This window comes from Musca domestica, unplaced genomic scaffold (assembly GCF_030504385.1).
Source record: "Musca domestica strain aabys unplaced genomic scaffold, Musca_domestica.polishedcontigs.V.1.1 48, whole genome shotgun sequence".
NCBI classification, from domain to species: domain Eukaryota; kingdom Metazoa; phylum Arthropoda; class Insecta; order Diptera; family Muscidae; genus Musca; species Musca domestica.
In genome coordinates this window covers 3,090,170-3,117,958 of record NW_026712340.1, presented here as the reverse complement: position 1 = coordinate 3,117,958, position 27,789 = coordinate 3,090,170, and the positions used below count along the sequence as shown (strand labels likewise).

The 27,789-nt window shown below is 34.0% G+C and overlaps 1 protein-coding gene across 1 annotated transcript in view; it reads right to left on the bottom strand.

Annotated features, from left to right (window-relative positions):
• Positions 1-27,789, bottom strand: part of LOC101889291 (sodium channel protein 60E) — a 585,783-nt gene that overhangs the window by 5,800 nt on the left and 552,194 nt on the right. Inside the window, exons 21-30 of the mRNA XM_059127843.1 lie at positions 25,836-26,132; positions 20,913-21,067; positions 13,912-14,045; positions 12,994-13,663; positions 12,428-12,787; positions 12,019-12,127; positions 7,298-7,479; positions 6,879-7,003; positions 639-818; positions 297-467 (exon numbers count right to left, since the gene is read on the bottom strand). Of these exons, the coding sequence (XP_058983826.1) occupies positions 297-467; positions 639-818; positions 6,879-7,003; positions 7,298-7,479; positions 12,019-12,127; positions 12,428-12,787; positions 12,994-13,663; positions 13,912-14,045; positions 20,913-21,067; positions 25,836-26,132 (2,383 nt within the window). The remainder of the gene's footprint in view (positions 1-296; positions 468-638; positions 819-6,878; positions 7,004-7,297; positions 7,480-12,018; positions 12,128-12,427; positions 12,788-12,993; positions 13,664-13,911; positions 14,046-20,912; positions 21,068-25,835; positions 26,133-27,789) is intronic.

Genomic DNA, 27,789 nt, shown 5'->3' with positions numbered 1-27,789 from the left:
GTTCCAAATGGTAGAGGGTATTTAAAGTTCGGCCCGGCCGAACTTAATGCTTTTTTACTTGTTTTATTTATAAATTACCATTCCACTTTCGAAAATATTTACAACATCTGTATATCAATATTCGTGAATTTTTAAATGCTCTAATTAGATATTTTTTACATATTTCGAAGTTCTCAATATACCTACCAAGACCTTTCATCCCCAAAAGGAATTTCTGTATTCCCTCCCCAAGTTTTGTGTTTATAAGATTTTGACAAATTTCGTAGCACCTTAAATTGTTGCAAAATTTTACTCACCTATCGACGGTGACACCTGCGTTGCCTCTTCGTCCTCCTCCTTGTATTCCTCGCTCTCACGATGCACCAGAACATGGACCAATGTTGAATTCTCCGGCCTCAGACCCAATGGTAGTGTACTCTGTTCCGGTGATGGTTTGGTCACAATTACCTCGGGCGTTGGACCCTCAGCTGCTTGGAGAAACCCAAAAATGTACATCGCACAACGCATCGAGAAAAGGGAAACGGAAAGAGAAATAAAAGGGTGATTAGTGATCGCTTGCACCGGGGTCACAAGAACATCAACACACATACAGACAAAAGCATTTTTGTTAACTCTTAAAGCGCTTTGTGCTGACAAACCTCTTTCTAGGGGTGGTTTTTTACGTATAAAACTCGTAGCTCGTTTACGTGTGGGCGTGACTACCGTTTGTTGGAGGTTACTTTTTTTGGCATCCAAAGAGGCGATAGTTGTTGTGTTGTCGGCTAATGTTGTGGCGAGGGAGGTGGTGGAGGAGATAGCGGCTGTTGTGGGCGAGATGCCTAAATTAGTGTTGTTTTTGATTGATTTGTTGATTGATTGATTGTTTGTTTTATTGTTTGTCGGGTTTTGAGATGGTGGACGGGGGGAGTTTGGGGTTGATGTTGATTTGTTTGGGCGGGGCGAGGGATTGTTTTTTTTTTAATTTTTAATTAGGTGATGATTGGGTTACGGCAAGATACATTTAAGGTTCAATGTTGTAACAAACATCCAAAAAAGAACAACAACAATTAGGAAGAATTACAGAGAAAGAAAGAAAGTTGTAAAATAGAAAAAGAACAAAAAAAAAACACTTGTTAGGAGAACATATTTATAGAAAAAATATTTTTAAATGCATAATAATTTTTTTATAAAATTTTTTTTTGTTAGTATTTGGGGTAGTTCTTTTTGTAAAGTTTGAATTTGGTATCAACATTAGTAAAATATTACATTGATATGGAATATTTACAGGCGGGATTACAAAAAAAAAAAAAAGAGCAGGGTATGGAGGTGTTGAGTGTTGTGTGTTGGATATTGGTACTGTACACAAAATAGGTTCGAGTTTGAGATGGATGAATAACTAAGCCACAAATATGTTAATGTAATGGCAAGTGAATGGAATGACATGATCTTCTGTGGGTGGAATCCAAAAAAGCAAGCGTGTGTTTTATTTAATTGTGAAATATATGGTGTTCTATACACTGCATGTGAACGGGTTTGTTGGTGTTGTGATCGGGAATGGGGTTTACATTTAAATAAACGTTTTTTTATGAAGTTTTTTTTTTTGGAAAGTTCTGAAAAATAATTACTTTTTCTATGCACTGATGGTGATGTTAAACTATCATCAACAGCATCCTGATGTCGCAAAAAGAAATTATAAAAGCTTCGGCGTCGATTTGCTCTAGGCGCTTCCACAAATATGCTACCACTTGTTGTTTTAGTTTTTTTTTATTATTTTTTCGCAACAAATGAACACAACAAGACAAGAATATTGATTGAAAAATTGAAAAGGTGAGTGATATATTGGTTTTCAAAATGGAAGTTAAATACATTTTCTTTTTCACTTTTTTTTTCTCAAAAGAAACGAATACTTGAAATGATAATGGTTTTCAACTTTTGACGAAATACTTAATGAACACAAACGAAAAACACAAAAACACATGAAAACATTTACTTTATCTTTATATATTGTCTAAAAACACATTTATAAATGAAGTTATCCGAAAATTCTAAAGGAAAATATGAGCATTGGATTGTAAAATGTAATATAATCAACAACATCAATTAATTTATAATTTAATTAAAAATGTATTTAAATATACGTTTAAAATAATATCATCGTAAAGAAAAAATATTTTAAAGCTATGGGGGCCCTAATTTAATATAATAAGTTATGTTAAGTTATTCAGAATCTGATGAATAAGTTATTCAGAATCTATAGAAAATTTGAGCCATTTTAGCTAATATATATTTTTGGAAAGAAACAAGTTAATAGTTTAGATAAAATATAAGACTTTATTCCTAACACATTTTTGTAATATTTTACTTAAACCACTCTTAAAAAGGAAACCTACAATAAGTCGTTGGGGGTTAAATTTATTGTCAGATTAATGCCAGTGCGTGTTATTTTGTTTGATTTAATATTGCCAAAGACAAAATAGCAGTTAGTTAAATAGCAAAAGTTAAATAGTATCTGTCGATTTTGCCCCCAGCCTTGAGTTATGATTATTCAAACTGTTGACCCTCTATGGGGGAGGTTCCGAAACAGCTGGCTAATATAGTCTAATTCGTATCTGGCCTAAGACTGTTATAAATATTGCAACTATATTTGTACTGTATCGTCTACTTATTAATTTTATATGAGATATGTGCAAATTTTTGGAAAATGTAGAAATAGGTGTAGGTTACCAGATACAGCGGATCGACATATTCCACTTCATCTAATACAGATAAAGATATTGGTACGAGCAAAATTTAAAAAGAAATAGGAATTGAAGGAATGTCTGCCAAGGGGAAATATTCAGATAAAGCAAGCTGTTTGGATGTGTGAAATTTGCAGACAGTTGAATGCTTATTTCGGGTTTTATGAGCGTTTTGTTTTTCTTTTTAATTTTGAACCCTTTATGGGGGAAGTGCCAGAAAGAGTTCGCCGATATATCCCATTTCACAGCAGATCTTGTGTTAGTAGAAATAATTAGATGTGCGAAAAATAAAGAGAACCGGATGCTTATTTCTGATTTTATGATCGTTTTGGTTATTCAAAATGTTGAGCTTTTGTGGGGGAGATCGAACCAGAGAAAATGGTCCGATCTCTACCATTTTTATAAAAAAAAAATTGTTGATAGAAATATTGAGATTTGCCAAGTCTGAACGGAATCGGATGTTAATTTCGCGTTTAAGGAGCTTCATGGGTATTCAAAATATTGAAGCTTTGTGGGGGAGGTACCAGAAGGAGTACACCGATATTTCCCATCTTCACACCATATCTTGGGTAAATGAAACAAGTAAAAAAATCATTAAGTTCTGCCGGGCTAAACTTTTAATATCCTCCACCTTAGGGTAAAGGAAACATTAGAAGAAATGTGGCAAAAACCATTAAAATGCCGAATATCGGGAGGTGCCGTTATATGGGGGCTATATCAAATCGTGAATCCAAAACATGCAATGTTTCGCCAAAGGAGCTAAAACCCATTATGACCTAGAAATACCAATTTTCAGACAAATCCGTTAAAAATGTGGCAAAAAAACATCAAATTACCGAATATCGGGAAGTACCATTCATTATATGGGGGCTATACCAAAACGTAGATCTATAATTTCAATGACTCGCCACACGAACTGGGACCCATTATGATCTACAACTACCAATTTTCAGAGAAATTCGTGAAAAAATGTGTCAAAAATCATTAAAATACCGAATATTGGGAGGTACCCTTATATGGGGACTATACCGAAACGTGGACCTATACATACAATGTTTCGCCACACGAACTAGGACCCATTATGACCCACAAATACCAATTTTTAGACAAATCAGTGGAAAAATGTGGCAAAAACCATCAAAATACCGAATATCGGGAGGTACCTTTATATAGGGGCTAAACCAAATAGTGGACCCATGCATGCAATGTTTCGCCACTGGAGCTGGAACCCATTATGACCAACAAATACTAATTTTTAGACAAATCCGTGAAAAAATGTGGCAAAAATAATCAAAATACCGAATATCGGGAGGTACCTTTATATGGGGGCTATACCAAAACGTGGACCGATATATCTCATTTTCAATAGCAACCATCGTAGACACAATACAGATTGCTCTGATAAATTTTGGCGCTCTACGTCAAATAATGTGGGCTGAATCGTGATTTCAACAGACAGATAGACATCGTTAAATCGACTTAGAATTTTATGCTGATTATGAATATATACTTTATGGTATCTACGACGAATATTTAAGGATGTTACAAACGGAATGACAAAGTTAATATACCCTCCTTTTCAAGGTGGAGGGTATAAATATTGTGATAAGGGTAATTCGAAAACAATCGTATTCTTATAATTATATCAATGTTTTGACCCTTTGTAAGAGAGGTACTTGATGGAGTGGACCGATTTTGTCTATTCTGACACCTGACCTAGAAGCAATGCAAATATTAGGATTCGCAAAGTTGGAGCAAAATCAGATTATCCATTCTCTCTGTGTGCAGTAAAATATTTATTAAATATTTCGAACTTTTGTGGGGGAGGTACCAGAAGGAGTGGACCGAAATCATCCGAAATCGATCTAAGTTTGATAATAATATTACGATCGACTCCAAATGTCCCTCTCTAGCCATATGGCAGAAGTTATAAAAATACCCTCCACCATTTGGAAGAAATTTGGAAAATTTCAAAGCAAATACGTTGAAAGATACTGATAAAATCATAATACAACCGAATATAGGAAGTTACCCTTATATTGGGATCTTTACGAAGACGGGGACCTGCATAGGAAATTTTGGTCGAAATACGAAACTTTTTTTTTGTCTGATTTTAGCTAATTTTTCAATGGCAGTGTCTGAAATACTGCACAATGAGTTTTCTGTGAGTACTTTACTTCCTGAAAGATAATCCTATATATAGGTCCACGGTATCGTGTAGCCTTCATACAATGGTGATTTTATATAAAATTTTTAATGGAATTATCTTGAAATCCACAAAAGGAGTTCCATGTGAGTACATTACCCCTAGAAGAAAATTGTCGATATAGGTCCACGATTTTGTATATCCCTTTTATAACGGTTCTTCCCGATATTCGGTATTTTGATAATTATAACCACACTTTTCAATTTAGCTTTAATGTAAAGATTTTCATTTGAGAGGTATTTTTCGACGATTTTTTTTTTAATTTTTCAATTTCCTTCTGAATACAGTGTTCGGCCTGGACGAACTTAGCTGGCCTTTTGCTCGTCTAGATTATTAGATATATTTTATTTCCATATTTTTTTTTGTGATACTTTCTTGGAATAGTTGATACAAATATTTCAACATAAATCTATACTTTGATATTAAACTACAATATGATAAACTATTAAACTCAATCCTTCCTATCCCAACAATATGGAAATTTAAATATCCATGTGGTTGTCAAAGCCGTAATTTTTCACCACAGGTGTAAATATAATTGGCTCGCCAGAATGAAAAAAATTTGTTCAAAATGTTCTTAATTTGTGGCTATAATTAATAATAATAATTACTAATATAATATCAAAATTACAGTTTTCAATTAAATAATATTTAAATATATGTTGGCTCATATTTTCATTTAGATATTTTAAAATACGTTTCAAAATGTATCGAAATGAAAATACTGCAAACCGAAAAAAAGTTAACTAAAAAACAACATACACATATAAGTCATCACTGTTTCATTTTTTTTTTAATTATTTTTAAACTCACCACACCGCTTCTGTTTTGTACATAACACAGGATTTTCAAAAAAATCGTTGTTTAGGTTTTCGCGCTCAACAATATTCAAAATGAATTTTCCGATAGTTAAAATCTACGAAAATTCATTTTGAAGATCGTTAAGAAGGAAAACGTGGATTGAAAATTCATTTTGAATTCTTCTTCTACTTCTTCTCCTCTTTTTGTGGATAGTTGAAAATACACATCAATTAAACACTCTACAATGAACATTAATATAAAAAAATGAATAGAAAATATTGAACAAAAATAATGAAAATCAAAATAATTTTTTTCTTTCGGTTTTTTGAGGATAACAACATGGGAGCTTAGTAGGGTGTGGATTTACAGTGTCAATCAAAATTGAAACGAATGTTTTTTAATGATAACTATGAGAAGTATGATGGTAGACTAGATTTTGATTTTTGATAACTTTCAATACAAGATTTGTTTTATGAATTTTGAACTACTGCGCTGTCATTGAATACTTTCGAATTTACTACAGAAGCATTTAATGATTTAGATTTTTTGCAAATTTTTTTGGATGTAACTACTTTTTTCAGACAACTAATTTCAAATAGAACTAAAAAAGAGAATACAAATTTCAACTCCTAATTTACGAGAATTGTTGCTTTGGTTTCTATACACAGAGAGAAATAGTTAAGCATTGTTTTGAAATTTTGCATAAATCTTGGGGCGTCCAATATTTTGTTGTTTTTTTTTTTTTTTTTCATAGATTTGAGGTGAGCAATGAAAGTTTCTTACAAAATGTTTGAAAAATTTTGGTTTGGCAAACCAATTGGAGAGAATGTAAGGGAAAGTTTTTCGTTTGTTTTGCAAATAAGTCTGTAGAAAGTTCATATGATGAAAGAGCTTAGCTTTGTTGTTGTTTTTTGTTAGCGTTCATTCATTATTGTTGTTGTAGGAAATAGTGTCTAGAACTACATGTGTACGAATTGTTTTGTTTGTTTTGTTTTTGGCATCAAGAAAAAAACAAGACTTTGTTTTTAAATACAAGTATTTGAGATTGTGAATAGCTGTAGTTGTAGTAGTAGTTGTTTTTTGTCTATTTTTTTTTATTTGTAGTTGTGAGGAAAAATACGTAATTAGAATTTGATTATTCGTCTTTCAATTACCTCGTTGACAGTCATTGAAATTTTCAAAAAAATTCAAATCATTTGCATGTGATTCATCGCTTAGTATGCTGTTAACCATTTCGGAGAGTATGGACTCATAATTCAGGGATAAACATGAGGAAATTCTAAAAATTGTTCTAATTTTGTTTTAATTCAGTTTGGGATTTTGTTTTTTTTTTTTAGTTTATAATAAAAACAAACAAAAAACAACAAAAAATACACACATTCATATATGAAAAGAAAAATCCAAAAAGAAACAAATAATATTACAAAATACACACACACAGAGAAAGATTTAATTATTAAGATTTCGTCAAAAATTGTAATTTTTTTTCTGGATAACAAATGAAAATAAACAAAAATTCAAATTAAATCCAAAAATTTTTGAAATATTTATTTTCATTAAATTGCATAAATACCGCTTGCCCAATTCTTCACTCTGTTGTTTGATATCCTTGACCACATCATCGGCACCAGACACCAACATCAGGGGTAGATTTAGCCATGGTCCAGCCAATTCGCTGATATCAGAAGCATCGGAAGCCCGCGATGATTTTCGTGATGAGGCACGACTGGAACACTGTGTACCGCGGCGAGAAACCTAAAGAGGTCACAGAGAGTCATATTAATAAGTGGGTAACACAAAAAAATCGACTTTCAACTCGGAGAGCATTACTCCCTGATGTTTTGTTTTTCACAGAAGAATTGTATTCCCAAATTCATGTTTAAGCAGTTATGTCCCTTCACATGCACTTTTCCTAAACTATATGTTTTCTAAAAAGCAACAACAAGCAAATAAAATTATAACAATAATCTACTAGCGTATAAAATGCGATATGTATTACCTTAGGTTATAAAAATGTATAGCATTACTCGAAAATATGGGTAGTATTCCAAAGTTTCATGGAATTAAATTATAATCATTTTAAAATAAAAATTGCTCTTAAAAACATTGAAATTATGAAAAATCGCACCCACATTTTGCCGATTCTTTATTCTGGGCTGAATTCGGTCGTATGTGCCAAAATCTACTCCATTTGCGAGTGAAGATATCGGATAGAAACTATATCCAAATCTGAACCTATCTTGAAAAAAAATTGGCAAAGGTATTTCTGAGCTCCATGAGACATCTGGTAACAAATATCATTTATTTCATCCGATTGCAATTACGATAGATGTAGCCATATTCAATATGCGTATTTGAAACTTATTACAGGCTTTTATATTATTCTTAGGATGGTTGATGTTAAAAAAGGTATACAGGGTGAGATATAAAACTGCAACAAAGTCAATCGCCAAAATGTTTACATTTTTTAAAAAATTCTATTGAATGAAAGCCAAAAGTGTCGGAAATAGCATCAAATTTTAAAATAATTTTAGCTTTGTTCGAATCAGTCACCTTTGGCACGAATTATGGCCGTCACACGCTGCCCGAATGTTGCTCTGCGGTATTTTGGCACATTCCCGGAGAAGCGCTTGCTTGAGGTGATCGAGACTTTGGTATTTTTTAGTGTCAACCTTGCTTTCCAAAATAGTCCGGACACAATAGTCCAACGGATTGGTATCCGGAAATTTTGGTGGCCATTGTGCGATGGAAATGAAGCGAGGAACCTCATTTTGTAACCAGTCTTGGGTGGCGCGTGCTGAGTGCGATGGTACTGAGTACAGTTGGAATTTCCAAGGTCTGTGGCCAAAATGTTTGCGTGCCCAAAGTTTTATACACCCTCCAGAATATTCTCGCGATAACATTCGGCATTTATTCTGATGCCACGGTCGATTAATACGAGCGGAGAGCGACCATCGGCTGTGATGGCGGCCCACACCATCACTATGGCCGGCGCTTGATTTCTGGTGGACAACCGAAGGTGCAAATTATCAGCTGACCTCTTTGGCAAGTAAACACGATCACTTTGTTTGTTTACAAACTGCTGGAAAACAAATGATTTCTTCTCGGAGAAAACCAAATTCGGCAGTTCACCATTATCGGCCAAGCAAAGCAAATTTTTAGCTCTTTTTTGTCTTCTGTTGCGATGTAAGTTCTTACACTTTTTGGAATTTCAATGGCTTTACCCAGATCTTATTTTCCAATATTGCGATATGTTCAGCTCACGAGCCATTTTTCGGCCACTGCTACACGGGTTTCAATCAAGTCGCTTCGTTATTTTTCGAACCATTTCTGTGGAGGTTTCTATGTTCTTCGGTCCACTTCCTTGGCGTCGGGCTACGCTGCCAGTGTCACGGTAACGAGCGATAGTACGAGACACAAAAGATTTATTCACATTTAAATGCTGGAGTGCTCTAACGAAAGCCACTTATGGTTTTCCAGCTAAATAAAAAGGAAACCACACTATCACGCTTGAATTCCATCACGAATAAATTTTTTGTGGACAATTCTCACCGAAATGAGAATTGACCGCTTGTTAACAATATAATGAGCGGTCACTGGAATAATTGTAACAGCTGTCGGACGAGTGGCTTAGAAATAACAGCAGTCTGAAGTTGGTTGCATTTTTTTGGTTTTAAGTCCCTCACATGCGCAATATGCACTCCAATAGAATGATCTTTGGTATCAGATATCAGATACAGCCCAGAATTACCTCTCTCAAATGTTATCGAGATCGTGTCGGATTTGGATGTAGCTCTAATATGTATCTTTATCCGATATCAGGTTTATTGTGTACCAAATGGCTAATATCAGCTCAAATGGACTGAATTTAGGCACATCTGACGGAATTCAGCCCAGAAGCAAGTACTTCAAATGAAAATCGGTTCAGATATAGCTATGGCTCCCATATATGTATTTCATCCGATTTTGTGTTTAAGTCCCTCACATGCATAATATGCACTCCATAGGAATTATATTTGGTACCGGACATAAGATACAGCTCGAAAATATCTCACCCAAATTTCATCGAGATCGGTTTAGATTTTAAATATCTTCGATATACCTCCGATTTTGGGGTTTCTGTTCACCATATATGTATTATCAACCCAAATTGAATAGAGTTTTTCATATTCAACCGAATTTTTCCAATTTACTCCAATAAATATTTGTAAGTCCTCGGAGTATCATGCACCTTACGGCAATGTTATTTGGTACTAGAGGGACAAAAGCCTCCGGCAAATTTGTTGAAAATCGATTCAGAGTGCACATAGTTCCCAAATTGTGACTAATCTAAAGTCATTATACGAATTCCAATAAGGTTCATAGTTGGTAAGGTCTACTTCACATAAATTCCCAATGTAAAAATTTTTTGTTACGGATAGTGGTGTAGGGTATCATACAGTCGGACCGCCAGACTTTTAACCCTTCCTTACTGCTAAAAAAGGCAAATGTACGATTGTACAGCTTTTTTTCTGAGAAATTGACGATTTTTCTTGCAATTTCTTTGGCAGCCCTGCGTGCAATAAATTCTGTTCCCAGTTTCTATCTTCAGTTTCATTCAGGTTTTCTCTTATTGGCTTTCATTTATCTTCATTCATTAATTCCTGGGTTAAATCGAAAAATAATCGAAGTTGAAGTCAATTGGGTATATATCGTAGGGTGTTGAAGTAAATCCAGTTTAAATTTTATAAATTATATTGTAAACACCTCCAATGGATTTCCCTGTCGTGATTTGCTAATAACTAAATCATTTTGATGTATTTTGGAAAACAATGAAATACTAAAAATTCAATCGACCCCCAGTTTTTATCAACTATTAATTATTTATTATTTTACATACATTTTTTCTGACTGATTTATAAATGCGAAAATACCATTAACAACATTTCATATATCAATTTCGCCAATTTCTTCCTTCTTCAAAACTATGTATTTTTTTCCACAAAACTATGTACTTGTTCAAAATTACCTTAAACACTTGAGATGTGAAAATGTTCTGATCTAGACGAGAGTAAGTGACATTTCCATTTAAAACCTAGTTTAAACTAATTGTAAATATAACTATTTATTAATATTATATTGAATTTATAAATGTTACTTCACCTTGACCACTCCTTCGTTATTTCAAAATTACCTTTACATTTCTCATGTTTCCCATTTAGAAATGTTGAAAATAATTTATTGATAACTATTATATTACTCTTCGAAAAAATAAATTATAAGTATTAAAATATTTATTTATATATTAATATATAAAATGACTATATTAATACTTTTTTTTAATAAAAAAGAACTTGCAAAAATACATTTCATGCAAACAGACTACGGATATTATTGTAATAATATATATTTTGTTTATTTACATTAAAAGATATTATGAAAAATAATCAAGAATTTCGTTGGTATTGGTGTAGATAACGGGTTTCTTGAGGATTGGCTGAAATTATACTACAGGACTAAATGCATAGACAAACTTAGAACGCAATAGTATCATTTCAAGGACGCCATTTTATCCTCTCAAATCCCATTTTACACCAATATTTGTAGTTTATATTAAAACTTGACAATTATATATTTAAAAAATATATATTAAATAAAAATGGCACTTGCAAATAAAAATATATCTTCATTCATTCCTTTTTTCTCTGAAATAATAAAAAGGGCATTGATATTCGCTTTCAAAACACGAAAGAGTTTTCCCCTATTTCAATTGAGAAATATTCATTCACAAACGGAACAATATCTCCCAAAAACTGAGTATAACTAACGTGGATCGTGAGATGAGCAACACTTTTCTCCTCTGGGAGAAGAATGTTACTCTCAATATCTTGATCGGCACACCGGAGACACATTTCGTTTTTATTTCATTTTTTTGCAAAACACATGTCTCTCATTAACCGAAACGGATGTTAACGATGACATATGTGAATATGTGTGTGTTGTTTGGTATGCCTCGTTGTGACTGAGTTAAGGGAGACAGGGCTCACCTCATGCTGGGACACACACACATCAATGTATGTCTCTCAACATTGGAGCCCCGTAACTTAAAACGATAATGCTCAGTAGGATACTCTCTCTTTGATTGAAAAAAAACAACGTCCCTATGCACAGACTTTTGAGTTTTTTGAATAGAGTAAGAGTTGTAGTTGTTGTTTGATTGGAGAGAAGAAAAAAATTCTTGTGTGGACCCTACCTGTGTGGGGGCATTGTTTTGCTGTTGTTGTGGGTCGTGGGTGGTGGTTATTGTTTACTTGCCTGCAAATGAAAGAAATTCAACGACGACAAACGGGCTTGCCAGCCACCTGGACTTGAGGTCTGTGTTGCACTGTCCCCCGAATTGGAACGCTCCTTTTCCTTCTTTCTTCTGTGATATTGTGTATCATGTTGTTGTCATTATAATTATTGTTGTTGTTGTTGATGTTGTTGGGGGGAAGGCAGAGTGCACGTTTACGAACGAATACAGTTACAGAGACAGGAAACGGTTAACGGTAAATGAGTTCGAAAAAAATATAGGAAGAAGAAGAAACGAAACGGAAACAAACACATGGACACACACACAAATATATTAAATCAGAATCAGGATCGTGATGTTGAGAATAATGTTAAAGACACACAAATTTTATATATATATTTTTTAAATAGTTGTTTTTTTCGAGACGCGCACCTTTGATATTCCCTCCAGGCATTCTGTATGGTCTTGGCAGCTTTCTCTTGTCTCTTCCAAATCCGTGTTGAAGAAACAATTTCCAATTCCTTGCGAGTTGGGAATTGCTTCTTGAATTTAACATCCATTTGTTCTTGCAACTGTTTAAAGTTATCCGTTTCTTCAACATGACCCAAAACATGTTTGACCAAAGCATGTAAAATATCTAAACAGTGGATTTTATTACCCTTCGAAATGGGTAAGTTAAAAGAGACCAGTGCCACGGTATTGGGCTTGGAGATACCCAATGGAGGATCCAAAGAAGCAATAAAGTCGGAAAGTTGTGCAAAGTGTATAAACTGTGTTGCATGGGGATCATATCTAAATGTTGTTTTTGTTGGTGTAAGTGTAGTGTTGCATGTCAGGGAGGGTGGGTTAATACACATTGAGAAACACAGAATTTTTGGGGCGGGGTAGGGAAACAGAGAAAAAGATAGAAAAAGAGAGAGAAAAACAGAGAGAAGAGAGAGAGAGAGTTGAGGTTATGATCGTTGGAAGAAATTTCTGGTATGGATTAGGAGCCTTACTTAGACCATCTGATATAGAACATTTCCAAGTCATCCTCCACTATACCAATTTCTTCCTCCTGATGGGCTTGATTGAAATTCTCCAAAATGATGGCAATGTACATGTTTATGACAATCATATAGCTAATTATAATGAAACTGGTAAAATACGTGATGGCCAACAGCGGATGGCCACAGTCCCCATTCGTCTGGCGATTAAAGTGCGGATCACAGTCCGGCGGCTGGATCATCAGCGACTCCAGCACATCATTCCACCCGGCCGATGTCATCAAACGAAACAACAATTGCATGCTGCGGCCAAATGTCTGGAAGTTCACCATATCATCTAGAGCACCTTGTAGCTTGACATGTCCAAATAGCGACATGCCCAATATGGCGTATATAAATGTGATTAGACCCAGTAAAGCTCCAATATTGAACAGGGCTGGCAGGGACACTACCAGAGCAAACAAAAGCTTGCGTATGCCTTTGGCAGCTTTGATCAATCTCAATATACGGCCAATTCGAAATACTCTAACTACTCGCAACAGAGTAGGACTAATCGGTAAATCAATCATGATGTCTTCCATCAAAATGCCAAAAATCGAGGCCAATACCAACAGAAAATCAAAGACGTTCCAGGGGACGGTAAAATAATGATAGCGTAAGCCGACAATTTTAACAATGGCCTCTGTGCGTGAATGTGGTTTCGTTTAGAATGAGGATCGTTTGGGCGATTTTGTAAGGTGGATGATATGCAGGAAGGTGGGGGTGAAGAATGATGATAAATGAGCCGCGTAACCGTACATAGTTTGCAATTCGGAAAAATTAAACGACAAAAAAAAACGAGAAACACAAAAGATTACAATTAATATTTGAGTTCACTTCACAAAGGATAACACAAATGGTAACACATCCATCCCAGTGACGACTACTTACCTAGCCCGAAGACGGTGGTGAAAAATGCATTGCTAACTTCGAGGATAAAAAATACCGCATGCGGCTGATTGTAGTGCTCAATACCCATGGTTAACATGTTTAAAAAAATCAACACAAATATGGCAATTTCAAATCTGATCGTTCACACACACCACATCAGCGATCGATCGATTTGTGTTAAAAAAAGTTGGAGTTGATGTTTCATTTGATAGATAGCAGGAAGTAGGGGGGAAAGAGCGAGCGAGAGAGAGATAGCGATAGGTAGTTGTTGGGCAAGACATAGATAGATTGGTAATCGTTGTTTCAGATGTTGTTGTTGTCATGTTTTTTTGATGTCATTTTGATTTCGGGAAGGACATTCACAGAATTGATTCGTGTTATTAATTTCAATTTTTTTTTTGGTTTTGGCACAAGTTCACATTTTTCGTTGGTATATTTTCATTGAGTTTTTGTTGGGTAATAGGGGGGAAAGGTAAAAAAATGTTAAAAAAAAGAAAAAACAATTACATTTAAATATTATCTTACAAAAAGTTATTTGTGTGTTTAATATAAATATATTTAAATAGTATATGATTTCGATACAGACACAATAATATCAACGAAATTATAAATGCAACAACATTTTGGATGATTTGCAAGCAGTGTCAATGGTTTGCTACAAAATAAAAGAAATAAAAACATTTGTAATTTGTTATGAAATTTAAAAAATTAAAAATCGTATGGTCTTTGTAATAAATTGTCGTCATGTTGAGAGTGTTTTTGTTGTTTTTTTTTCCTTGTTGAGAAATCTAAATCTAATATTTTTGAACTAAAATGATCACCTAATTAGTGGTTTGTGTGTAAATTTCATGTATGTATGTTGAATATTTTTTGCATTGGTTCTTTAATTTGGTATTCAAATTTTGATGATTTAAAATATTTTATATATCCACATGCATAGAACATAGTCTACATCAATAAAATAAATTTTCTGCAAATGTTAAACAATGTGGTACACAAGAGCCAAGTTAAATGTTCATTGAACCCGATAAATAATATTGTCAATCAAGGGGCAAAATTATCAATATAATAATACGTTTGTATTCATATTTATTTGTGTAAGCGACCTCATAGTCGGAATATGAGAACAAAATTACCCTAAAAATGTAGAAACATCCCATCTGCCTTCCGAATGAGAAGTTTTGTTTAAGTTTGATTTTCCCCTTTTTATAACCTCCACCATACATAGTATGGAGGGTATATTAAATTCGTCATTCCGCTTGTAACTCATCGAAATAATCATTTTAGACCCAATAAAGTATATATATTCTTGATCAGCGTAAAATTCTGAGACGATTTAGTCCTGTCCGTCCGCCTGTTGTAATCACGCTACAGTCTAAACGAATTAAGATAGGAAGCTAAAATTTTGCACAGATCTCTCTTTTGTCTGCAGGCAGATAAAGTTTGAAGATGGGCTATATCGGTCCAAGATATCATATAGCACCCATATAAATGTACCCCCCGATATTCGGTATTTTGATGATTATAGCCACATTTTCTAATGGGATGGTCTGAAAATCCACATAAGGAGTTACTTGTGATTACTTCATCCCTTGAAAGAGAATTATCTATATAGGTCCACGATATCGAAAAGCACCCCCCTCCCACTATATTCGGTATTTTGATGATTTTACCCACATTTTTCACCGGAATTGTCTGATAATCCACACAAGGAGTTCTTTGTGAGTACTTTACTCCCTGAAAGAGAGTTGCCTATATAGGTTCACGATATCGTATATCCCCCATATAACGGTACCCTCTGATATTCGGTATTTTGATGATTTCAGCCACAATTTTCAACGGAATTGTCTGAAATTCCACACAAGGTGTTCCTTGTGAGTACTTTACCCCAGACATAGATTTGTCTATATAGGTCCACAATATTGTATATCCCCCCATATAACGGCACCTTCCGATATTACTTATTTTAAAGATTTTTAAAGAATTTTCAATAGATTTAATTTTTTTGAAAAATTTCCAATTCGTTCCATATGGTGGAGGGTATTCAAAGTTCGGCCCGGCCGAACTTACTGCATTTTTTAGTTGTTTGGAACGTCAAGCTGTTATTACATTCGATATTGATGAAAACATATGAAAAAGCTTTAACTTCGGTCAGGACGAAATTTTGATGCCCTCCACCTGGAGGCAAAGAAATGGGGATTACTACCCAATAAAACTAGAATTCAGGACAATTCCGAATATCGTGGGTACCTATATGCGGGAGGTTATATTCACACGTGGGCCCATCAAGACTCGTGATTCGAAGACGTTAACCTATATATGTTGTTGGCTTATACTATATTCAAATGCGAAACTTCCAACAAGTCCGCAAAAACCATCATTCACGGAGAGACAGACAGACTGACGGACATCCCTAAATCGAAATAGAATTATATGCTGTTCAAGCATATATATACTTTGTGTGGTCTAACATTTACATTTCGAGGTGTTACAAACAGAATGACCGACTTAATACGACTGATCTCTTGGGTGCATAAAAAATTATACATAAATACTAGCCCAACATAGGTATGAGGTAGGAAAGTAAAGGAGGATTTTGAAGAGGGTCAGAATTTTTCAGTGCTGTATCTTCTGATAAATCAATGGGCTCTTCAATTTTTTCGACATATTAGTATAAGTTGATCCACAAATGAGTAACATATGTAATTCGACTTTTCGAGCTTTTTCATCTCTTCCCCGAAATGGGTTTCGAATTTAGCTCTTAAAAAGTTTAAAAGTACCAGTCGGTTTTGACCACAGACGAACATGAAATTATTTTTTTTAATGAGGGAAGTACCTGAAGGAATGGACGACATATTACATATTTACATTGGATCTATGTTTGATAGAAATTTCGCATGTTATAAGAGGGGTTAAAATTATTCCCGTGACAGCTCATTCTAATGTTTACAAGCGCACAAAAGCATTTTGGCGAGAATGGAGCTATATCCAAATCTGAACCGATCTCGAAAAAATTTTGCAAATATATTTCTGAGCTGTATATGATATATTTCCCTGAATATCGTTTTTACGGAGTGCATATTACGGCTGTGGGTAACAAATACTAGAAATCGGATAAACAATATATATGGAAGCTATAGCTATATCTTAACCGATCTTCACCAAATTTAACATACTAGCTTCTGGACTCACTTCGGTCGTAAGTGCCAAATTTCATCCCATTTGGGCAAATATTAGACGTTTGGTGCACAATAAAAGGTAAATCAGACGAAGTTATATATGGGAGCTATATCCAAATCTGAACCGATCTCGATAAAATTTAGCAAAGGTAATTCAAAGCTGCATTTGATATATTTCCCCAAATATTGTTGTTACAGAGTGCATATTATGGCTGCGGAGGACAAAAATATCATATCGGATGAAACATATATATGGGAGCTATAGCTATATCTGAACCGATTTTGATCAAATTTGGCATAATTATTTTCAGGCCTAATTTGGTTGTATGTGCAAAATTCCATACTATTCGGGCTGATATTACACGTTTGGTGCACAATAAAAGGCAAATCGGACGAAGATATACACTGGTGCCCAAAACTAAAGCAACTGAAATTACTAATAGAATAAATGCCCTGTAACTTTTTTAAAAATTAAGAAAATGAGAAAGCTTTTCTTGTTTTAAATTAGGTACTTTATTCACTTTTTAAAAACCTAAAACATAAAACCAAAATTCATTTTTATATAAAAAATAATGTTTGGTAAAGTCAATTAACCCGATTTTGGCTTGGACAAAACAAAAGCAACTCTGTTGTATATTCATATAACCGCTGCAATTTCAGTTGTTTTTACTGTGATATTTTCGCTCGCTATTTCGTGATCGCTTTTTGCTTCCTTCGACAATTTCGCTTGTCATAAATCCTTTTTGAGAAGTTTTTTTACAACAGTATGTGCTTTTCGTTTCGTTTTTTAAGTACTGCCCAAAAAATTTAAAAATGGCTAGAAGCAAATACAGTACCTGAATAAAACAGTAAATTATCAGTGTCTATCAAAACAACATGTCACAGAAAATGATTTCCCAAAAATATTTCATAAATATTTATGTGATTTCATAATTATTTCTGTATACTACGTCGGTTTTTTGAAACTGGATCAGTAGTGACAGTCTATAACGGATGAAGGCCGGGAAAAACTTCAGCCCGTACTGATCCACAAATTGTGAGAGAAATAAAAAACAACCATTTAAGAGTTCAACTGGATTGGTGAGAGAGCAATCATTGGATATAAGTTCGAGATCAGTGCGTAGACGAGTAGTGGCAGCTGGTCTGCATGCCCGTAAGACATCAAAAAACCACTTATATCTGAAAAAATCAAAAAGGCTTTCGGAAACGATAATATTAAGTGGAATCAAGCTCAATGGAAAAAACATTATTTCTGGGATGAGTCTACGTTTAATATTAAAGACTCAGACGTGAAAAATTTTACGGTGAGAAGTTTAAAAAATGAAGGACTCAAGCCGCAGTGTTGCAAAGGTACAGTGAAGCACAAGGGAGGGTCAATAATGGCGTGGCGCTGTTTTTCTTTCTATGGACTTGGGTCTATCCATAAAATAAAGGAAGTTGTGGATCGGTTTGTTTACAAAGATGTGTTGGATATCACGTTGTTCCCTTACGCTGAGTAAAATATTCGGCTGATTTGGGTGTTTCAGCATGACAATGATCCAAAACTTGTATCAAAACTGGTCAAATATTGGTTGCGGGAGTCAAAAATTGATGTTTTGTTATGGCCGGCACAATCACCTGACCTAAACTCCATAGAAACCCTTTGAAGTATCGTAGATAGGAAGATCAAGCGAGATTCGGAAATAAATAAGCACAACATTTTCTAAAGAATTCGGCGTGCCTGGGAAAGCACACCCAAGGATCAAATTGAGCGTGTTATAGATTCAATGCCTCTTAGGTGTGCAGCTGCTATCAAAAATAATGGTTATGCTATCGACTACTAGCCAAAATTTAATTATTTTAAAATAAAAAATCAAAAGTTGCTTTAGTTTTGACCAAGCAAAAATTGGGCCATATAATAATTAAGATTTCTTTATTTTTGTAAAAGTTACAGTACATTTATCGTCTTTGCGATTTAAGTTGTTTTAGTTTTGGCCACCAATGTATATGGGAGCTATATCTAAATTTTTACCGATTATCTCCAATTTCAATAGGGTTCGTCCTTGGGCCAAACAAATGATTTGTGCAAAATTTCATCTCAATCGGATAATAAATGCGACCTGCATTTTGTTCACAAGAATACATGGACAGACGGACTGACATGCATAAATCAACTCAGAAAGTGACTCTATGGAGATCATCAAAAGTAACTATGGGTCTATCTCGCTTCCTTTTCCATGTTACAAACAAATGCACAAAGACATAATACCCTTCCACTATGTGGTGTAGGGTATAAAGGAAAAATTATGGCGTATGACTTTGCTGCAGTTTTTTATCTCACCCTATATTGACGAATTCAAATTGGTGAAATCCTCAGTAAAGACCATTTTACATTTAAACATCATCATAATTTTGATATGGTTTTGTACGAATACAACATGCAATAAAGTTGTATATATAAGTTTTCTCTTAATTAGTTAAAATTAAGAAAATTAAATACACCGATTTTAGCCAACATTAGTATTTTATCGCATTTTTCAACAGCAGACCCATTTTAACTTCTTCCAAGTTTGGTGGATATCACCATCTTTTAAATGACAAAAGCTCTTGTGTACCACTTTGATATTTGATGATATCTAAATATTCGATATTGACAATTTAATCAAATAATAATAAAACATAAAATCTTAATTGACTACAACAATTACAAACAACATAACACTACATTTAATGAACACACAACTCAAAATCAGGATTCGTTTTTTTTTTTTTGTTTTTGGTTTTTTTGTAACACAGGCTCTAAGAGATACAACAGTTGGATATTATAGAGAGAGAGAGAGACACAGATATAGATACAAAGAGACATAGTTTCGTATAGAGAGACAGAGAGTGGGGTGATTTCAAAGGGACAACAAACATAGTCTTAGTGACTGAGGTTGAGGGCTTTGGGAAAGTGGCATTTGGAGGGTGGGTAGAGGTGGGCGGTTGTAGAAGAAAACGAAAGTAGGTGTAATAAAATCATCATCTGTTAAACTTTTGATTTACGATGCTTTAGACTTTATAGTTTAACAGCGGCGAGAAGCTATAAAGTTGAAAACACCCTCTACAATAAGACAGGAAATGCTGCAATATTTTCTTCATGAGGAGAAGTTAAGTGTTCAAATAATTTCAAATCACCAAATCATTCATTTGTTTGTTCTAACAAAGCTAGAAATCGAAAAACGAACATCAAACGTGGGAAACGTTCAAGGTTTCGTTTTGGGCTTCATTATCATCATCATCAACGTTTACACAACAAAATGTTCTAATACAAAACTATTTTGATTTAATTATTTTTTTGTTTTTTTTTAGGAAAAATTATGCATCCTATGGAAGAAAACCACTTTGAAAGTTGATTAGCGGTTTTGTTTGTTGTCTGTATTATGGGTGTAACAACATTGTTGTAGTTGTGTCAAAAAGTCTTTGGGTTTTAGGGATTAAGTCATAAAATGTAAAATTAAAACAAAAACTCTTGTTCAAACCTAACCTAACTATTTGCAGTAGAATTTGTGTTCGAACTGAAAATATTCAAATATTAAAAAGTTTCGTAAAAATAATCAAGGGAAAATAAAAATTTTGAAAATTTCATTTGGATGATGGCCAAACTAAAGAGAAGCTGCTGCAGTTTAGAGGTGGGTGAGGAGGTTAAGTTAAAGATTTGTTACGTTGTTGCGGTTGTTGTTGTTGTTATTTTTGTTACAGAATAATAATGTAATAAATCATAATTTTTAGCAATTATCATCTCTTTAAAAATAATTCATTGTTATTTGCTGTTGTTATTGTTGTTGTTTTGAATTGGCATACCTTCGAGAATTGGATAAATCATAAAACATAGCTAAAAAATGATTTATTGGTCGCTTAATGACTTTCTGTGGTTTTTTTCGTCCCAACTTTTTCATGGCGGTGTAATAATGCTTTTGCGATTCGGTGAGAAACATTTCCAACACTCCTCCTTCATACTAAAAAGTTTTCGTGTGTACGTTTTTTGGGTATTTTGTGTGAATGTCATGATTGGTGTTTTATTTCGTTTTTTGTTTTTTTTTTCACATATTTACATTCACAGGTTTACAGGTAAATAGTAGTCATACATACATACAGTTACAAAGACACAGGTGTCAATGGAGTTGGATTTTATTTTTTTGGTTTCAACATGTAAATAATCATTTATAAAAAAATAGAATATAAAGAAAAACACATTTATGTAAGATATGTAATTTGTAATCATTTGTTATTAATAAATTATACTAGAGTAATTGATAATATTGTTTGGCAGTTGTACAGTGTTTGAAAAGACGGTTTTATAAAATACTAGCGAAGCGCATTGGCGCTCCGCTACTCCTTTTGATTTTATATGCATTTAATTTTTTTTTTTTTAAATTTTGTGGGTTTTACATAAAAAACAAACTCAACAATATGAACCAGTAAAAAAAGTCTTAAAGTCGGGCGTTGCCGACTTTATGATACCCTTCACCACTTTGCATATTTAGTAGAGTTTCACATAACAATTAAATGTTTTTATGGGAGAATTAAATCATACAAGTATGATTAGAATTATAATTTAAAGTTCAAAGTACTAAATATGCCGAAGCATTTGTACCTTTTCATTTAGAGCTTGTATTGCCAATTGGGACACAATTAACTTGAAATCGGATAAATACTATATCTGAACCAATCTTTACCAAATTTGATATACTGGCTTCTGGACTCAATTAGGTCGTAAGTGCCAAATTCCATCCCATTACATGTTACATGTTTGGTGCACAATAAAAGGCAAATCGGACCATCATCATTCCTGAAGCTTAGAAAATGGACAGGGGGTCGCTTTACTGGATGTCAGCAAAGGCGAAACTTACAGACCAATTTCGTTTTTTTTTTTTTTTTGGCTTGTAGCAAAGAATTGAAGTTTTACTTCTCCCCAGCATCAGAAGAAGCTAGCACACTCTTTACCACGTGGTATATCATCTATTTTTTATAAGGCAGATTTAAATAAATTAGATAAGCCGAATATTGGGTGGTACCCCTATATGTAACAGATATACCACAGTGTGGGCTCATATCAATTTTTCCAATACCATTCAACCTGAATATAATATAAAGCTTTATGCCAAATTTCAAAGCCCTATATTAAATAACGTGGACTCTATTTTGATTTCAACAGAGCAAAAATATATATACTTTTCGGGTCCCCGATGAATATTTTGAGATGTTGCGAATGGAATGACAATTTTAATATACTTATATATAAAAATAGCCAGAAAGGAAAGGTCAAAATTCGGCTGGGCTGACTATATGTTGATCATACCAACTATGAACCAAATAACATTGCTGTATAGTGCAAGATATGGCTTCGATATGGATTATAATTAAAAACAATTTATATTGGAGCAATATCGGACCGGACCGATTTTCATTGGTAAAATTCGGATGAATATGGAAAAATCTATTCAATTTGGACGGAGATTACATATATGGTCGGCAATAACCGTGAAATCGGATGATGTATATCGAAGCGATATAATAATCTGAACCAATCTCGATAAAATTTGGCAGATGTATTTTCGAGCAGTGTCTGATGCCCGGTATTAAATATCGTTGTTATGGAGTGTATATAACGCATGTATACTGAAGCTATATCCAACTCTAAATCTTGACAGAGGTATTGATAACAAATTTTCTGATAACAAATATCATTCTTATGGAGTGCATATTACGCATGTGAGGGACTTAAAGCCCTAAATTGGATGAAACATTTTATGGTAGTTTAGCTATATCTACACCCATTTTCTCCAAATTTTATGTACTTGCTTCTAGATTAAATTCGGTCGGGTGTGCCAAGATTCAGGTCTTTTAGACCGATATTGGCCATTTGGTGCACAATTTATTCGAAATCGGTTGAAGATATACATATATATGAAGATTTGAACCGATTCTCACAAATTTCAATAGGGTTCGTCCTTGAGCCAAATAAATATTGTTTGGAAAATTTCATCCCAATCGGGTAATAAATGCGACCTGCATTTTGTTCACAAAAATACATGGACCAACGGACGAACGGACTGACTCAGAAAGTGATTCTATGAAGATCCTCAGTAACTATGGGTCTATCTCGCTTCCTTCTCCATGTTACAAACAAATGCACAAAGACATAATACCCTTACCACTATGTGGTGTAGGGTATACAAATATGAAGGGTGCCACTTGAATTCGACATAAATAGAGGTTTTTTAACTTCATTACTTCCTTCCTTTCGATTGCACATACAAGAGCAATAATATATGTTTCTTGTTCTTCTTAAAATGTTTATAACAATTTCTCGGTTTTTCATACAACACGACTATCCAAAGGCAAATGAATGAATTTGACTTTCAAATTTAAATGGAAAATGTAATAGTGTTGCCGATTCTAGTACCTCGATACCGGCCGGATGTCATTTCGAATTGGAAGCAAATTAATCCCTTCTTATGACTTTAAAAACAGGCCATTAGTCTGAAATTTTTTGAACATTAAAAAAATGAATTTTATTTTTAATAGTAGCTTTAATAGGTTTTGTGTAAAGCCTCTTTTCAAACACTGTACACCGCTCATAATAAATAAAATATATCTAAAAGATAAATACACTAAACGTGTGTGTGTGATTATATTAAAAAGAACTCAGATCAGAACGAGTGATTTTGTTTATTGATATATTCAAAATGAAAAAAAAAACTGAATAACATCTATTTCAAAAATATTGTTAGAACAATTATTTTACAAACCCATAATTGAGTTGTACTCTATGGCGTTTTGAAAATTCCAAAAGGGAATTTTTCGTTGTAATATGAATTTACCTTAATTTTCATTTTTTCCCATAAAATAATTTACATTTAATGTCACTTTTAGATATTCAAAACAAAAAACAAGTAAAAAAGTATCGGTCGGCTTTGCCGACAGATGTATGCCCTCAGCTCTCTTCACCCTCTATGGAGTGGGTTTTTAAAGAATGGGTCAATATTGTCAATTTCGTATCGGACCTACATAAATATGATATAAATATTATTCTAGCAGATGGATATAGGAATTGTAAAGAATCACTGAGTTGTTTCGCAATTTATGACAGATAAAAATATTGGAAAATGTGTCTCTTTGTGGGTGAGGTGCCAGAAGTTGTTCGCAGATATATAGGATCATCTTCAAAACAGATCTGGTGTTAGCAAAAATAATTTGTATGTGTGAAATTTGAAAAGAGTTTAATCCTTATTTCGCTTTCTTTGAGCCTCATGTTTTTCAAAATTAGATTATTGCTTCCTTTCTGTGCAGAAAATATATATCTCAAATTTTCGACCATTTGTGGGGGAGGTACCATAAGATGTGGACCGATATACTTCATCTTAACGCCAGAGCTTGGGTTAATATAAATATTGGGATGTGCGCCATTCGAAGACAATCGGACTCATACATCACATTTTATGAGAGTTGTAATTATTCAAAATTTTGACCATTTGTGGGGGAGGTACTTGAAGGAGTGAACCGATATTGTCCATTTTTACACCTAACGTAGAACTGATGCAAATATTAGGATTTGCAAAGTGAGAGCAAAATCGGATTATCCTTTCTCTTTTTGTGCAAAAAATATATTTTTTTGCAAATTTCGACCTTTTGTGGGGGAGGTACCAGAAGGAGTGGACCGGTATATTCCATCTTAACATCAGATCTTGGGTTAATATAAATATTGGGATGTGTGAAATTTCAAGACAATCAGACTCTTACATCACATTTTATGAGAGTTGTGATTATTTAAAGTTTTGACCCTTTGTGGGGGAGGTACCAGAAGGAGTGGACCGATATTCTCCATTTTCGCACCAGACCTAGCAATGATGCAAATATTAGGATTTGCAAGGTAGCAGAATAATGGAATTATTCTTTCTCTTTCTGTGCAAAAAAAAATATTTTTTTTTTTGTTTGAAAATTTCGACCTTTTGTGGGGGAGGTACCAGAAAGAGTGGACCGATATATTCCATCTTAACACCAGACCTTGGGTTAATATAAATATTGGGATGTGTAAAATTTTAAGACAATCGGACACTTACATCACATTTTATGAGAGTTGTAATTATTCAAAATTTTTACCATTTGTGGGGGAGGTACTTGATGGAGTGGGCCGATATTTTCCATTTTCACACCCGACCTCACACTGACTCAAATATTAAGATTTGCAAAGTTGGAGCAAAATTGGACTATAATTTCTCTTTCTGTGCAAAAATTAAATTTTTTGAAAATTTCGAACTTTTGTGGGGGAGGTACCAGAAGGAGTGGACCGATATTGCCCATCTCCGAACTGGATCTAAGTTTGACAAAAATATTACGATGTACCAAGTTTGGACCAAATTGGATACTCCCTTCGAGAGTTATCGTGCGCACCAGCCAGACAGACAGACAGACAGACAGACGGACGGACGGACGGACGGACGGACATCGCTAGATCGACTCGAAATGTTCTGAAACGGATTTGGTCCAAAGAGACCTAGGGTCTAAAACCGTTATTTCGACTAGGCACGTTTTGGCCGTATCAAATGATATATACCCTCTGTAGCCATATGGCTGAGGGTATAATAAGAAATATCCTCAAACCTTTAAATTTATGCTCGTCACGACGATTGATTGGTTCTTTTCAATTTAAAACTTTTTTTCACAAAATTAAACTAAAATAAAAGTACCTACTCCGTTTGTTTCGGACTCCATGTGACTTACCTTTTTCTTCAGCATATTGAAATTGTCAATGATTACTCCTATGAAGAGGTTAAGAGTAAAGAATGAACCGCACACAATAAAGATGACAAAATAGATGTAGGCATAGAGATTGGCCTCGCGTTGCGGTTGCAGGTCTACGCCACGGGCATCCACAGCATCGGCCATCACTTCCATCCAGCCCTCGAAGGTGGCCACCTGCAGTAGGGCCAAATAACCCATACCTACATGATCGAAAGTGATTTTTGAATTGATCCAACTGTAGTTTTGTTCAATGCAATCCCATTTGTCATTGACTTCCTAAAGGGATGTTATTTCATGTTTTTTAAGAAAAAGGAAAAAAGTATTATTAATTAATTATTAACATTAAAAGAGTAAAAGTTTAAGTGATTGCTATTTGCCTTGCTTCTATTACCGTACACTAGGTGTTGATCTAAAAACTTTATATATAACATGTTTTTTTATTATTTGGGAAGTCAGGGTGGGGGATTTTTTTAATAATTGTTTAATTACAAAGAAATTGTTTTTTTTTTTTTTTTTTGTTATTTTACTAATAAGTAATTTTAATCCAGATTTTTGGTCAAAATTTTCTTAAAAGGGTCAACAATTCATAATATCCTTGCAAAAAGAATATTTTTGAGTTTTTAATAATTTTCATTTCTTGAATTGTTGGGTGTATTTCGGCAGGACCTCCTAATAATTTTATAAAATATTATAAGATATTTTTGTTCAAACTTGTTATTTTATGTTAAGCATTTTTACTATAAGGAATTGTTCACAGAACGTTACATTTTAAAAAACTCGGTTGTAATTTAGGAGAAAGTGTTAAGGTTTCTTCCTGCATGTATAATCCCTATATGTATAATATAATATATTGTTTAAAATCTTTTCTTTTTATATCGAAAGAGCTCGATATAAAACATTTTTATTATACCCTCAGCCATATGGCACAAAGGACCACAATTTTCAATATCAATAGCGCTCATAAAACGCAAAATTAACATCCGATTTCATTCGGAATTGGCATATCTCAATATTTCCATCAACACAAGACCTGTTATAAAGATGGCAGGGATCGGACAATTCCTTCTGGTACCTCTCCTTCAAAGGACAAAATTTTTGAATGTCAATGGCGCACATTATACTCGAAATTAACATCCGCTTCCATTCAGACTTGGGACATCTCAATATTTCCATCAACACAAGACCTGTTATAAATGTGGGAGGGATCGGACTATTTCTTCTGGTGCCTTCCCCAGAAAGCATCAAAATTTTGAATCATTATAACTCTTATAAAAATATGAAGTAGTAGTCCAATAGCTTCCAAATCACACATATCAAAATATTTTTACCAATTCAAGGTCTTGTGTGGAGATGGGATATAGTCCACTCCTTCTGATACCACCACAATTTTGAATATCCATCAAGCTCATAAAACGCGAAATTAACATCAGATTCCATTCAGACTTGGTACATCTCAATATTTCCATCAACACAAGATCTGTTACAGAGATGGTAGAGATGCGCTATTCCTTCTGGCACCTCCCTCGCAAAGGGTCAACATTTTGAATAACCAAAACTATTATAAAATTCGAAATAAGGATCCGGTTCTCTTCATATTTCACACATCCCCTTATTTTTACTAACACAGGATCAGCTGTGAAGATGGAATGTAGCGGTCCACTTCTTCTGGTAACTTCCCTACAAAGGGTTCAAGATTTTGAAAAACAAAATGCTCAAAGAAAGCAAAATAAACATCCAAGATAATACATATCTGCGAACTCCTTCTGGTACCTCACCCAATTACTTTTGAGGACATTCATAGAATCACTTTCTGAGTCGATTTATGCATGTCAGACCGTCCGTCCGTCAACCCAAAATGTAGGTCGCATTTATAATCCGGCTGAAATGAAATTGTGTAAACAACATTTGCTTGGCCCAAGGACGAACCCTATTG